Raw genomic sequence first — 15,185 nt, 5'->3', positions numbered from 1 at the left:
TAATGTCTTGTTGTAGATGGTCTTGGAAGTCATCTCGTATTTGCCTGAATTCAATGTTCTTGATCATTTCGTACACGTCAGTTTCAAAGTTGTTTAGGTCAAAAAGCAAAGCAAATTCTAATACGATTACTGCTATTAACAAAGAAGCTCAAGTCATTGCTACTAATCTGAACATTGACGACCGCGCGGAACGCATGGCTGAGCGACAGGCTTTTATAACACTCAAAGACCATAAAGACAACTTCCAGAACAAACCTACATGTAGACTCATTAACCCTGCAAAAAGTGAGATTGGACGTATCAGTAAAGAAATCCTCGCGAACATTAACACGACTGTGAGACAGAAGACTGGCCTTAACCAATGGAAAAACTCATCATCCGTCATCAACTGGTTCTCCTCTATACAACACAAAGATCAACATACCTTCGCCGTATTTGACATTGAGAACTTCTACCCTTCCATTACTGAGAAACTTCTTACAGACGCAATCAACTTCGCCAAACAATTCACTTCCATTACGGACCGCGACATCGATATTATTATGCATTCAAGAAAATCCCTTCTCTTTGACAGTAACACCGCCTGGATCAAGAAAAACAACAGTTCTTTTGACGTTACTATGGGCAGCTTCGACGGAGCCGAAGTATGCGAGCTCGTAGGCTTATTCATTCTCGACGACCTGTGTAACACATACGGGATAGACAACATCGGGCTTTACAGAGACGACGGACTTGCCATCTTCAAAAACATCTCTGGACCTCAAGCAGACCGTACAAGGAAGGACATAACAAGACGCTTCAAGACATATGGACTCAACATTACCATACAGACTAACATGAAAATTGTTAACTACCTGGACGTCACCTTCGATCTTACAAAAGGGACCTACTGCCCCTACAGAAAGCCTAACGACGAACCGCAGTACATCAACACAAAGTCTAACCACCCACCTAACATAATAAAGCAACTTCCAGCATCCATCAATCGCCGTATTTCCGCCAACTCATGCAACGAACACGAATTCAACAAGGCCAAACCAATCTACGAAACTGCTTTGAAAGCCAGCGGATACTCTGAAACACTAATTTACAACGAAGACAATCAACCAACACGCCCCCGACGCAACAGACAAAGAAACATTATATGGTACAACCCTCCATTTAGTAAAAACGTAAAGACAAACATCGGTAGAACATTCCTGAAGCTCATATCTAAGCACTTTCCGAACCAACATAAATACCACAGCCTCTTCAACAAAAACAACGTCAAAGTCAGCTACAGTTGCATGGACAACATGAAAACAGTAATCAACAAACACAACATGAAAATAACAAACGCCGACAACAACGCCAACGCAACCACCGGAGAGCAATGCAACTGCCGCAAAAAAGACCAATGCCCGCTAGACAACAAATGCCTGACTTCCAGTGTAATCTACAACGCACAAGTTACAACTAACAACACAACCAAGAACTACATTGGACTGACAGAAGGAACATTCAAACAGAGATTCTCGCAGCACAAATCCACATTTAAGCACAGAAAACACATCAACAGCACCGAGCTTTCTAAATACATCTGGCAACTACACGACAAAAAACAAGACTTCAACATCAAATGGTCAATTATTAGCCGTGCAAGACCCTACAACAACATTTCCAAACGATGCGACCTCTGCCTCACAGAAAAACTAATGATTATCAAACATAGCAACGACAATCTACTAAACAAAAGATCAGAACTTATTTCTAAATGCCGGCACGAGAACAAATTCTACTTGAAGAACGCTTGACACTTTCTTTATATTGTACTGCACCCACGCAGTTTATACTCGTCCCCGTAATTTCTGTCTTCACACCTATTGTTTTTCCAGTATAACTATCACTTATTGTAATGCAACTAGTCCAGCAATTAGCCTATTGTTTAATACCGTGTATATATATCTAGTTGATAGGAATGCTTATCATTAAATACTGTCTGATGAGTGCGTAAGCACGAAACTCGGAGTAACAGCAAATCTTGCCTCTTCGTTATTACTCATATACTCAGCTCTACACTATATGTGTATTGAGCACTATTTTAATGGGATCTGCTACTTCCTCATATGGTTTCTTGGTTTTTATATATAAATTCAAATGTAACTTAAGTACGTAATTTATTCACAACTGAAGATGGTCGATTATTCTACTCTAATACGTCATTTGACCAGTGAAATTGATGGTGTATTTGCTGTTCTTTTGTCATGGAAACCTGCCTGTTTTATTTTTTAGAAGATCTTTAACAGGTCTTAGCTTAATTGAATATGCAAGGCACGATTAAATGTACAAGTGATTTGGTTCCTCTTACATGCTGCACTGACGATGTCAGGTAGTGCGAGACAGTTCAATACACTTAACTGAAGTCGTTCAAGTATACGAACCTTTTGGAAGACTTTGAGGTTGAAAAAGGCAAACATTTTGCGAACAGGCTAAGAATATGCCGGCCCCGCAAGGCTGAAATTTAGCTGGCAACTTTATTTTTTTGCAAGAATCAATAGTTACCTAGCATGAAGTGGTTCGGAATTTTTTGAAGAAATATCACTCGGCTCGTAAATTGAAAAAAAAAATAAACATTTTCTGGTTTAGAAAATTTCTGGTTTTCAAAAATTAAGAATATGTTGGCTCGGCCCGAAATAAAGTAAATAAAAATTTGTAAACTACAATATTCCCAGAGGAGGCCACGTCAGCCTCAATTGGTTCTTACGCGGGGCCTCTATCCTGGTCGAATTGGAATTTTCAGTGATCGAGATGTTGGTTTTTGTGGAGGGAGGAAAACCGGAGAACCCAGAGAAAAACACTCAGAGCAAGGCGAGAACCAACAACGAACTCAACCCACATATGGCACCTGGCCGGAATCGAACCTGGGCCACACTGGTGGGAGGCGAGCGCTCTCACCACTGTGCCATCCCTGCTCCCCAGATAGTCTTTTATATAATGCACAGCGAATGGGTTTCCGATACTTTTAAATATATCGACTTTGACTAGATGTTAGACACGGATCACCCTGGCGTAAAGGCTGTCAGAAAACTGAGTATTTTCAAACTAAGAAGAACCTCACAGGCTTTCAAAATAATGTAAACCATTGGTCACGTATTCTGTTTTCAGCTTCACAGCAAATCAACATTGAATGGCTTACAAGTCTTAAGCGTGAGAGTCTTATTCACAAAATTAAGGATCAATATCAGCAGCTGGGCAAAGTTTAATTGCATTCAGTTGAAAAACAACACTGATAATTCAGCCGTGACCGTAACTTAAAAAGAGGGCAATTTGCCGAAACAATGAAAGTAAATACGTACTTGTAGTCACCTCAAAATAAAAGCTGGATCGAAAACAAAATACTAGGCAAATAACGTAACGTCATAAGTGGCCATAACTTCTCGTACCAAGGTCAAAAATAACTAAACCGGGTGGCTATATTGTGTGCGACTTGGCGGATTATGGTCTAATATATGCTTTATCCGTTAAATTCACTTTCAGAGTGAACAAAATCTTAAGTTAGCACGTCAGAGTGACGTTCAACGTCGCGGTCCGCTTTATGTCGAAGGCCACTCACTGAGTACAGTGCCAATACCCCTAGTATTTAAGGAAGGTTGCGGCCGAGTATCTCACAATTTTTGGTCGTAAAACTGAACTTTTTATCATGGCGATGTCTCTGGCTGAAGAAATAATTCTTTGTGTTGGCTATGCCATCATTTTCTTTGCCAACATTGTGGGGAATTTGTTTGTGTGCGCGGTCGTGCTCAAAACTAAGTACCTCCAAAACTTTACGTCCATTTTGATAGTAAACATGGCAGTAGGTGATCTAATAGTTGGTGTTTCTGGTGTGATACACATAGTTTTAGAAGTTTGGTTTCTCGTCTCAGGGAAAAACAATAACACTGTTTTCTGTGGAAGATTGAATGGAATCACGTTTTTCAGCGCGTCCATTTCCATCTACACTATGGCAGTTTTAGCATTCGATCGTTACCTGTCCATTGTAAAGCCAGTGATACGGCGAGGAACATTAACGAAAGGCAAACTGAAATTCATCCTTCCAGCCACATGGATCTTATCTCTCGTATTCTTCGGATCAAGCATGTATTTTATTGAAATCTACGATTTCAAGGACGATAAGTTGATCTGCTGGGAGACTTTGCCTCAAGACGAGTTACCGGTATCTTACAGAATAATCCTTTTCGCAGCCATGTATTTCATCCCGATGTGCATCACAATGTATTTCTTCGGAAAAATTTTTGTTCATCTCTGGATTGGTAACCCTTGTACAAGCCCTGCAACAAGCCAAGTGCTTCTAAAATCACGACATCGCTTAACAAAGATCCTGGGCAGCGTTATATTGCTTTTCAATATTTGTTGGCTTCCGTGGTTTGTGGTGGAGTTGCTTTTGTCATTTGATTCAAGGCTCGGGCGCCACGAAGTGTTGCAATCAGCTTTGGCGTTATTGGCTGTTACACACTCCAGCATGAACCCTTTCATCTACTCGTTTCAGAGTCAGAACTTCCGGCAACATATACGACGAATAACGAAGAGAAACAGACCACAACTGAGTAAAGCAAAGAAAGTAACCAAGTGAAGTCCATACTTGACCTTTCAGCTGTGTACATAAACATATCGGGTCATTGTAAGGCGGTCGTAAAAGTTCATTTCGTGTGCCACAGAACTTAGTGTCAGTGACGGTTAATTTCATTAAAGGATGAAACAAAGAAAGGAAGAAAAAAGAGAGAAAGAACTTGTGAAGGACGTTTTTGGAACATTGCGGTTCGTTTAGCCTCTACGCTCCAATTAACAAATTACTTTCTTTGTTATTTTCTTCAATGAACTTATAATGAATATACTTCTTCTGTTATTAGTGTAAGTGCGGCGTCAATAAAGATTTAACATTATTAGGTAAGGTTATTGTCAAGAAATAAGGAAAGAAAGAGACAAAAAAAAAAAAAAAGAAAGAAAGAAAGAAAGAAAAAGCAGAAGATACTAAAGCAGTTACAAAATAACGTGTGGACACATAACGCGTTATGCAAAAATATATATTATTTATTTACCGAATGTAATTTACATACCTTACAATATATTTGTCGCGTATTTTGATCCGTACTTAGGTGGATCCTGAATATTTATACAAATAATTAACTAGAAAACACTATGAATTTATATTCTGAGGTTATTGACAGCGACCATTTGGAGGTACAAACGAATAAATTAGTTTCCTCTGGGAAGTAAATTCTATTTTACAGATATTCTCCAAAAATATTCCTATCTGTTTCAGTAAATTCTAAGAACTTCAATGTTTATGTAGCCGCAGCAAATAACCTCATGAGGTGTGTTCCCATGGCTACCACTGATACACGGAAAACCACAAGCTTTATTATGAACCTCAATCGTTAATTGCTACTTCACTGTATTATAAATATGCTTAACCTTAGAGTGAACATTAGCTAAATTACCTGTATATTTTAAAGGTTAAATAAATGAGACTTTTTTTGTTTTGTACAAGCTTATAATTTTCATTTCAAATATTTATATTATAATTTAGTATAATTTCAGAGCTGAACAAAGAGTTTCCAGCAATCTGATTGGTCGAGCGATTCCTTATATGACGCTGGAGCGGTGAATATACCATTTTCGAGGCCTGGCTACTAAGCTCGCCACCTTTGCCATCTCGGCAAGTAAACATGGCGGACAGTTGCTGAATCAAATTTTCATTTATTCGAAAGACATCACTCCAACATCACTCCAAGTCCACATGTGGTAGCAGAACTTGAGACAAGGATATTTGGAAGGATGGAGAATTTTCAAAATGACTGCTGTCGCCCTTGGACCAAAAATCCTTTCAATAACTCGTATTCAAGGAATTTAAGAATCGCACACGCAGTGGTTACGTTGATCGCCAGCAGGTCAGATCGATTGACCGAAATTTATTTTTCTTCAAACTAAAGCTACTCATTTTTAGACGATGATGACAGCTCTGAATGAGGTCAACAACGATAAAACAAAGGTACGGGATGAATTTATTTTTCGTAGTGTTTCGCTTGTTTGTTTTATTGCCGAACTTGATTTGTAAATGGATTCACAATCGATGTAAGCTTACGTGTGAGCTTATTATTAAAACTACGGCTGCATGCGTGTATGCAAACGAACAGTCTGTTTTAGTTGTTATTCTGTGTTTCACCTCTGAAAATTATACTAAAACAATTATTCGCCTCAGGCTCGGTGAACATTGGTGAATATTTACCAATGTTCACCTCGCCTTCGGCGAATAATTGTTGAAAAATAGTAAGATGATAATAAAATAAACATTATTTGGCCTCTTAAAGGAAAACAAACTGCTTTTTACCGGAACAAAAGAGTTCCAGAGCGTTTCACGCTATAAATTGAAAGAAATTCTCAAAACCTCCCTAGAAACCAATTGCAAATTTAGTTGTCACAGAATGGTAAGCGATACTTTGAAGAAAGATAGCTCACAAACACGCAATCTCAATTTCACCTTCCGCGGAAGGACGATCAGTTGACAAGTCAATTCTTCTTTTGTTTTCTATGGGAAGTAAATTCTGGTTTAGCGACACTTGGCGAGCTACTGGCAACATGATATATTATTACAATTCTTTGACCTTATTTTGTTATCGCTGACTGTGATCAGTTGTGACTCCAGCCATTTCCAAGATTGCTTTGTCTGGGTTCTCGTCCCATCTTCCTGGCCGTTTAACCTGGACAAAAAGTCACGTACTTTTGTTATGAGATAACTAAACAGTACAGGGCTGGATTGGTTATAAGCCGTTTAACGGTAATCAAGGGAGGATAAAGGTGAAAGAGCTAATCTCTCATATGAGCCGTATTTTTAAGGCCACCCACTCAAGCTATTTTTAGACATGGTACCCAGTTTTTTCACGACTGTTTCCACGCGTGTTGCGTGGATGTTTTCGTGGAGGGTATAAAGCCGCTATGGTTGTCCATGTGAGCAAAATCCTCATCACAGGATAGCCTTTAGCCTGCGAGCAGGCTCACCTTTGAATCGCGCGCACGAGTAGTGCAGAGTAAAGTGATCTGGCGGGAATGAGTCTGGCGAAGGTTCACTTTCTCGTCTCGCGTCTTTGCCGCTCGATTTCACACTTGTGGCTTTGTCTCGCGTGCTTGTGCTCTAACATGAGCCTGCTCGCAGGCTAGATAGCCTTCTTTACAACAATCCTGGGATTTCCGAAAATCGGGAGGGATCTAAAAAGAACTTGATAGTTATAACCTAAGGTTAAGGTTTTAAAACTTGCTTACTTTCTGATCCTCTCTTGCGTTAATCAGGGATTAGTGATCAATGTTTTAATTTTTTTGTCTACGAGTGTTTTAATTGCCAGAGTTTTGAGGGGTTTTCAAATTAGTCGACGTCAGAACTGGAGCACAAATGAACAGAAAACCTCACTGAAAACTTCAACCCAAAATCACGCTCTTCCTGAATGAGCTTAATCCAACCTAAAAGTAAAGAAATAACCTTTTGAAGTTTTTCTGCCTGTTTTTGCTCCCACTGCTGTTGTTTCTGTTGTTTGTCTTTTAATTCTTGTCCTCCACATCCCCAAACCTGACCAGAAATACAGAAAAAAAGGTTTGACGAAGGAGTAATGGAAACTCTCAAGGTTGCCACTGATGTACTGTTGGACCCCGTTAATTTTAACTCACTTATTTCGAATTCCTCATTATTTCGAACTCGAACCACTTCCCCTGGATTTTTCGAACATCCGCTATTTCGAACTGTTTTCCGTTTCCCCTGATCATGAGAGTTCGAAATAGAGGGGTTCAACTACCTTCTTGTTTCCGACCAAAATGAAAGGAAAGAAAATTTCTACACCACTTGGTTTTCAATTTTGGTTTCTGCACCATGACTTCAATTCGGTATAACACTCCCTCCCCTCCCTCCCTTCCCCAGTTTTTTTTCCTAATTGGGTGCACAGTGCCGTTAGTCTATTGCACGTTCGCTCCCACCCCCCTGCGCCGTATTTGGCCTCTCCCACTGAAACTATTTAACATGTTTTTCGCTTTCGAACGGATGAGTGCTTTTTCTCACCTCTATTTTGCTGATTGTCTGGGGTGTTAAATCGGTTTGATAATGAAGTTTTGCGGATGATAAACCAGTGTCCAGGGTACAACAAGGCCTTGATGTCTGTCCCAACACGATACCGGATGGTAAACCTCGGGCTCTCTCATTGAAAAAGATCAAGTTTGGACCAGCTAATGAACAAAACAACGTAAATAAGGCAAAGGGATTATGATAAAACAATTTGTTTCACTCAGGCTAGACTCTTTCTTAAGAACAAAAATGGCACATGTAGTCTTCTGTTGTCTGCTTTAGCCTTAGAGATTCCTTTAGACTCGATCTTTAAAGTAAAAAAATTATTTCTGTTCACAAATAACGAAACCTGTTTTAAATGGCTCAAAGGCTTGTTACCTGAATGGAAACCACTCTCCACCGATTGTAGCCATCCTTGCAATGATAAATACACCACAATGTAGTGCGGCCTCATTGTTTGATCCAGGCTCTCTCGGGCATTTTCTTATTTTGTAGTGATCGCTGTGATCATTTGGATACTGATAGTCGTAAGGATCGCTCAATGTTTTCTGGGCGTGCTCAAAGCGATCATAGCGATCATATGAAAACCAGGTTGGGTTGTTCAAAGCCCGATTAAACTAACCCAGGATAAGCGAGAATCTTCAGTTGATTTGAGTTTTGCAACTTTGCGGTAAGGTTTTCTGTATATATTGTATGGCCTTTTGTTTTGAGTTAGAATAATCTCAAATTAGACAAAACCTAAAGCAATAAAAACATTTTTATACCAGGAAAATTTATACTTCGGTTAACTTTTAATCCTGGGTTAGCGTTCACAACCTGTCGAACAACCCGGCTCACATGGTTTCGTCCTCACCTCTTAACACCTGAAACTTGGGTCGTACTTGGATGACCATGCAATCAGAGTTTCCCCAGCTAGACGTGGACTCTCTGAATAACAAAGCAAGTAGCAAACAAGTTAGAGTTTGGCTTGATTAGTCGCTCTTTTGTTTATTGTCATCTGACAACAGATCTGTCTGATTTTCAAGCTCAAACTACACGGTGTCAATAATATTGATCATGATTTGATTAACTATTAAATTTTGAATATTTTGCGCTACACTTAACAAGAGAGATCTTATTTTCAAGCTTTCTTGGAAAGATGGGTTAACCGAGTTAAAGGCTGGAAAGAAACTAAATGTGACTGGGAAGAAATACACAGAATAACCAAAAAATACAGTTGGATTTCATTTAGGCTCTACATATGATTTGTACTAACCTCCACTCTACATCAATAGCAACAATGAGCAATCCTTCCTTTCCAAGCCTTAACAGAGTAACAGTAGGTCCACGGTATGCCATGCAGTGATGTTTGAACCTACAAACACAATCAATGCATTTGATAACAAATCATCCTTTTACTTGGTCCTTGAATTAGCTCTACATTGCTATCCAAAAGCAGCATCAGATAGCTTTTCTCCTAGTTTCACGAGATAAAAACACCATGATCATACATGTACTGTACTATATTGTGCCGTTCACAGTAATTTTGTCACCCATTTTAAAGTGAGTTCAGCTAGTGGAAAATTCCCTTAGTGCTACTGTACTCAGCCTTCTGGCAGCAAACATAAATGTAACTGTAACATAAATGTCTGAAGGTTATCGCTCAGTAGGACGATCGAAAGAGCGGGTGTGTGAAAGAAAAACGAGTGGGGTCTGGGACAGAAAAAGAAGATGGAGTACCGCCGGGCCCGCTTTTTCGATTGTCCCAATGAGCGAGAACCTAGGAGAGGCGAAGATGACACTCGAGATAATAGATACAGTCAGCATGGAATACATGATAAACGATGACACCTGTTTAAACTCTGGCCATGCTGCACACTGTCATAGAGCATCGTCCATTCTTTACACTACAACAAATCAAAAAATAAAGTTAACCAGCAACGAGTTAAAGATTAAAGGGATGGTTCATTGCTCGACACATGTGTAAGCTAGAGTGGCATAAAACCAATTACTTAAGAATTAGACTACTCCGCAATCTCAAACCATAGTAAAACCAAAACCAAAATAGTTGCCTGATTACTTTTGACACTCAATTGAAAACCGCTGATAGTGAATTCACAAGGCATTCTAGTTGAGGTCCATTTGTAAGTTCTACAACATGTCCCACATGAGTTACGTGTGCATCCAAGAGTTAAGTGTGTCACATTCATACCTATGACATTCGTATTATAATAATAACAATCATAGACCACAGACAAACGTTACCATATTAACTGTATGGAAGCATCGCAGAACAACATTAACTCACTCTTTCCAGTGGATTTGCTTTTCTTTCATCGGTAGTTGTTGCCTGAGGACCTCCTAAATTGGATGTTTGAACTACACTAACAAGGAAACAAGGCGGAAGAATTGTAGAGAGAATCCAGAGGGTTTCTGTGTTCAATAAGGACTGACTGTCTAATGGATTTGACAGACAGGGTATAACAGGAAATCCCTAAAACAAACATGGGAAAACATGACGCACCATAAGTGATTATCAGGATGCCAGTAAGGTAAATACTTTTAAAGGCAAATATTATGTTTTATGTGGTGATGTGCATGCTAACTTAGATTACAACCACAAATACAGACACTATATAACAGTTTACATCTGGTAATGGCTTCAAATTATGCACACATTGTCAAATTAATTACACATCAGGATCCATGACCAGTATTGCATGTAAGTACCAAATAATGTTTTTTTGAGAACAAAAACAAATCCTTGGGAGCAACCACTTTGAATATTTACAGGGTTCTCCGCACATTTTAAATGTCTGTTTGCATTACATTTTATTTAGGTTTTCAAAATTTCTCTTCACAGTACTAGATTATAGTTAACGGTAATATATTTGCTGTGTTCAATCTGCCATACATAAGACTATTTGGGGATGACAGAGACCTTGTGTCGCTGTAGTATTAAATGATCTGCGCTATCATTATAACTTATTGGCAGTTAACTGATGACCAACTAATGCAGTTAATTCCAACGAATGCTGCAGAATTTTTATATTTTATATCTGCAGAATTCCTGAACCTTGCATCACACATGAGTCATTACCAACTATGTACCTGTCTGTGAGAAGAGGTGGTGTCTGGTGGATGTCCTCTACGAAACAATATCTTTCTCACCCAGCTGTGAATTCCATCAAACACTCTTGGACAGTTTTGTTTTGCCCAGCCACAGAAACTGTTACAGTCTACACAAGTGCTGTCATCACCCATCTAACCAAAGAATGTTATTGAAACCAAAGAAACTGAGAATTAGAAACACTCTCCAATAATACCCCCGCCTCCCTGTAATGATTGCACTGCGAGGATCGTTAATATCTCTAATTAAAACCTCAGTTCCCCCATCCAAATATTAGATGTCTTTGATCTTTCTTATTTTCATTTGTATACAAAAGTCCTCACCATATACGAAGGGTATAATTATCATGAACTCACAATACACTTCCAATTTCAAAGTTTTTTTTTTTTATATTTTTATCTTTATAATTTTGTGACTATCTTGCAGCTCAACGTACTGATCACGTTAATAAATCAATTGCTTGATAGATGACCAGGCCAGCTCCCAGCAGGCTCAATACATGTAGCTCATTATCTGCAGTGAGTGCACACTTCTAAGTTATATGGTATGGGATAAAATAGCTACATGTATAAGTAACAATCACAATGCTACAAGCCAGGCTTGACACTATGTAATTAAAGTAATCATATCACTATTGGGAAAATCACAGCCTGGACCTCTCAAAAGGGCTGTGTCAGTGTTATACACGGGTTTAAATGTCAGACAAAGTACAATAACTTTCAACTCACAATAGACCTTGCCCACACATCTGCTATTGTCTCTGTTTCAGGTTTAGGACCCTGCACGCCACTGTCAGTGACAGCCAAAGCTAAAGATCTGGAGATCTGGAACATCTCAACCAAATCTAGTCCAGCAATAAAACAGAACCATTATTAATAGTATTTCCATACAGTATTTCCAAATATCAAAAATATCTTCAACAGGAGATTTTAAAATCAATTAAAAATTGGGATTTTAAAATCTCTTGTTGAAGATTTTGATATTTAAAAATAATAATTATCCATTAAATATACATGTACTTCTATTTTGTTCAACAAAAAAAACAATTATTGCAATAGTCAGAGTCTTAACTTCAGCATTGTAGATGAGCATGTGCTGTCTTATCAGTAAAATCTTGATTCAAAACATATCGTATTTCAAGAATTTTGCAAAGAATGATAAAGTGAAGGAAAAGGAGTAAAAATGCAAAGTTCAATAAAAATGTTTCGAGAATCCAATGTAAATAGGTAAATCCCAAATTCATATCTATAGCCTGGCAGCTAAACAAACCATATGATATTTCATTGAGAGAGACTGACGAGCAATAGTCTGACAGGAATCTTGCACAATATGGTTATAGGCTGTTGTTGGCTGAAGCTTTTACCTGTGAAGGACATGGATGATTCACCATCACTGAACATTGAGAAGTATAGCTCTAACTTTCCTGCGGTTGTTCCTCCTGTGAACACGAAATGACAAAAACCAGAAATCAAGAGTAAGCCTTCAAAAGATTGATTACTCTGACTCTTACAAGACAATTAGTGTACAATGAATGCTAATAAGTCAAAGTTGCAAACACTAAATACCCAGCTATAGTAAGTACATGTAATCACTAACCCACTGAGTACACAACCACAATTATTATTATAGGCTGGTTTATATGCAGTACACAGTGAGTATAAATTTAGACATGGTGGGAAGCTAGCTATGTGTATATTTTACAGCATGCAATGAGAAGAAATTTATTCAGGATGTTTCTGTACTTTAAGGATGTGGATTATGCTGGATAACTTAACGTGTCAAAGCTTACAATTTCAAATAAAGTTAATAGTAGAATTACCTGTAATGTACATGTAGGACACTGTTTGCACTGGATAGACGTTTACTTTGTAACTTATATATTTAATATATTGATTGTACCTTTGTCCAGGAACGTTTCAAATCCATCTGTAAACCCATCCAGTGTCAGTCCCATGGCATCCCTGTTACCTCCTCCACTTGATGCAATATGTGAGAACAGTAATTCATCAAAGTCATCTACTTGAGATCTAAAGTAGTTCTGAAACACAAACGTCTGGTGGATTAACAATGATTACCATCAGAACTTTTCATTTACTACCTTTTAAGAGTAACACTACCAGACTGTCAAGAAGTGCCTGTCAAAACATTAAATGGACTTGACAAGCTCAATCCAAAATTAATCACAGGTTTCAATGAGGGCAAGGCGTTAGGAAAATTGATTGGCTGTGAGGATGAATTTGCCTGCCTGGTTTGACCATCTAGAGGAAAGGTTTTCTTATAAAGACGTTTAGTTCAAAATGTTTTGCTTTTGGCCTATGAAAACCAGTTGCCTTGACCCGCTGAAAACGTTTCATGACACCCTATTAATAAATTATTCATCAATTATATAAAAAGCTTGAAAAAGTATGTAGTGCATTTAAAGTTTCAGACTACATAAAAGTCAATGTCCAAAAAAAGCAAAAACTAGGTATGGTACTTGTGCATGTATTTTAACTCCTTGGGTGCCTTTATATGATGTATTCAGTATGTCAAAATTTTTGTCCCCCATAATCAGGAATCTGTATGATGCACTGAGTACATCAAAATTTCAAGAGACTTAGTGAAACTGCCTGCACACTGGAAACAACATTCATCAGCACCTGAGATTTGTAGGAGGTTTTTTGACAGACTCTTGAACTCCCATTGCTGTGACATATCATATGGATATCAATTGAAATTACGTCAACTTCAGTGAAATTAACTGTAGAGAAGAGACACTTTTATGACCTTTCAGAAAATGTGTACATGTCCATAGTTTAAGTGAAAAAGCTTATGGCAGACGAAGGTTCTTACTAGATACCCATTTTCAGCATACAGAATGGTGCACAGAATACACAATGGTCTAGCACTCAAGGGTTATGTCATGTCAAATTTAAGGCCACTTAATTTTTCAATATGCTTCAGTTCATCATGTGTTGTATAATTTAAGCATTCCAACACTGGGCAATTGTATAAATATTATGTACATAATATATTTTACTCTCTGGATTAACATTAAACATGTAATTAAACTAACTTTTATATTTTCAAAAGATATATGGAGTTGCCTTCTACCTGAAACGTTTCCTTTTTGACAATGGATATTCCATCTGCAACTTCAGCAAGCTCCTAAAATTAAACAAGGAAAAATAAAGTATAGTTAAGTAAACCAAACATCTATAAAGAGGATATTACATGAACCCATACACAATCGATGAAGTAATCAAGTCATTTTCCACACATTCTGGGAAAAAGTCACATGACCTTGAATTGGATTATCAGCAGTAAAACACAGATGCCCTCCCTCTAATTTCTGTTGAGGAGAGAAGGTGGCTGTACTCAGGCAAGTATATTGGATTGGAATGCAATCATTTATTTCAAGAGAACAAGGGATTAACCTAAGGGAACAAGGAATACCAGTCCTCTATTAACTTTCAATGACAAAAAATATTAGGAATGGAATTTATTGATAGGGAACAACAAAGAAAAAGTTTATAGGGATCAACGGAGAACCTCCCCCCCCCCCCCCCTCCCCTCCACCACCACCTCAATAATCTGGTCCCCAAGTCACAGATTTCCATTACAGACAAAGTCTCAAATAGACTGTCTACTTTAAATAATGAAAATAAAAGCAACATTTTTCGAAGGGGAGTAAACATTCGTTTCAAAGAGAAACTAGAAAAGTAACCTATCTTATGCAAAGGGAAAACAATCAATACGTCTACGTACAGAAGTAGTACTGCAGCTGAATAACAGCTGACAATGGGCTTTTCTTTATACCTCATATAAACTCGAAAGGCTTTCGCTATGTGGCGATCTTTTGACCGGTTCCTGTTGAGAAGCTTGCTTGTTTCCCATAAGTTCACTGCATTTGCTTCATTCAAAAACATCAAATAAATCATAAGTAACAACTGACAACTTGGAAGCGCATTGTCAGACAGACCAACTATGCAGGCTCACACGAGTGCCCTGTCA

The 15,185-nt window shown here is 38.3% G+C and overlaps 1 protein-coding gene across 2 annotated transcripts; it reads right to left on the bottom strand.

Annotated features, from left to right (window-relative positions):
- Positions 1-5,046: 5,046 nt before the first annotated feature.
- On the bottom strand, positions 5,047-15,156 carry LOC145479773 (uncharacterized). Of its 2 annotated transcripts, none has more exons than XM_081458220.1 (13): positions 14,991-15,156; positions 14,286-14,339; positions 13,092-13,230; positions 12,556-12,630; positions 11,921-12,036; positions 11,174-11,326; positions 10,371-10,556; positions 9,914-9,969; positions 9,339-9,437; positions 8,937-9,010; positions 8,081-8,244; positions 7,511-7,597; positions 5,047-6,737 (listed from the first exon to the last, which is right to left on the bottom strand). In XM_081458220.1, the coding sequence occupies exons 1-13, from the start codon at positions 15,066-15,068 to the stop codon at positions 6,651-6,653; spliced, it is 1,368 nt and encodes a 455-aa protein (XP_081314346.1). In that variant the 5' UTR covers positions 15,069-15,156; the 3' UTR covers positions 5,047-6,650. The 2 variants fall into 2 exon arrangements, with proteins under 2 accessions (XP_081314346.1, XP_081314347.1); XM_081458221.1 differs by having other exon boundaries at positions 14,940-14,996.
- Positions 15,157-15,185: the final 29 nt, after the last annotated feature.

The sequence above is a fragment of the Orbicella franksi genome, chromosome 2, assembly GCF_964199315.1.
Source record: "Orbicella franksi chromosome 2, jaOrbFran1.1, whole genome shotgun sequence".
In the NCBI taxonomy this organism is placed as follows: domain Eukaryota; kingdom Metazoa; phylum Cnidaria; class Anthozoa; order Scleractinia; family Merulinidae; genus Orbicella; species Orbicella franksi.
Note: the sequence above shows the minus strand (reverse complement) of the source record. Positions and strands in the feature narration are given on the sequence as shown.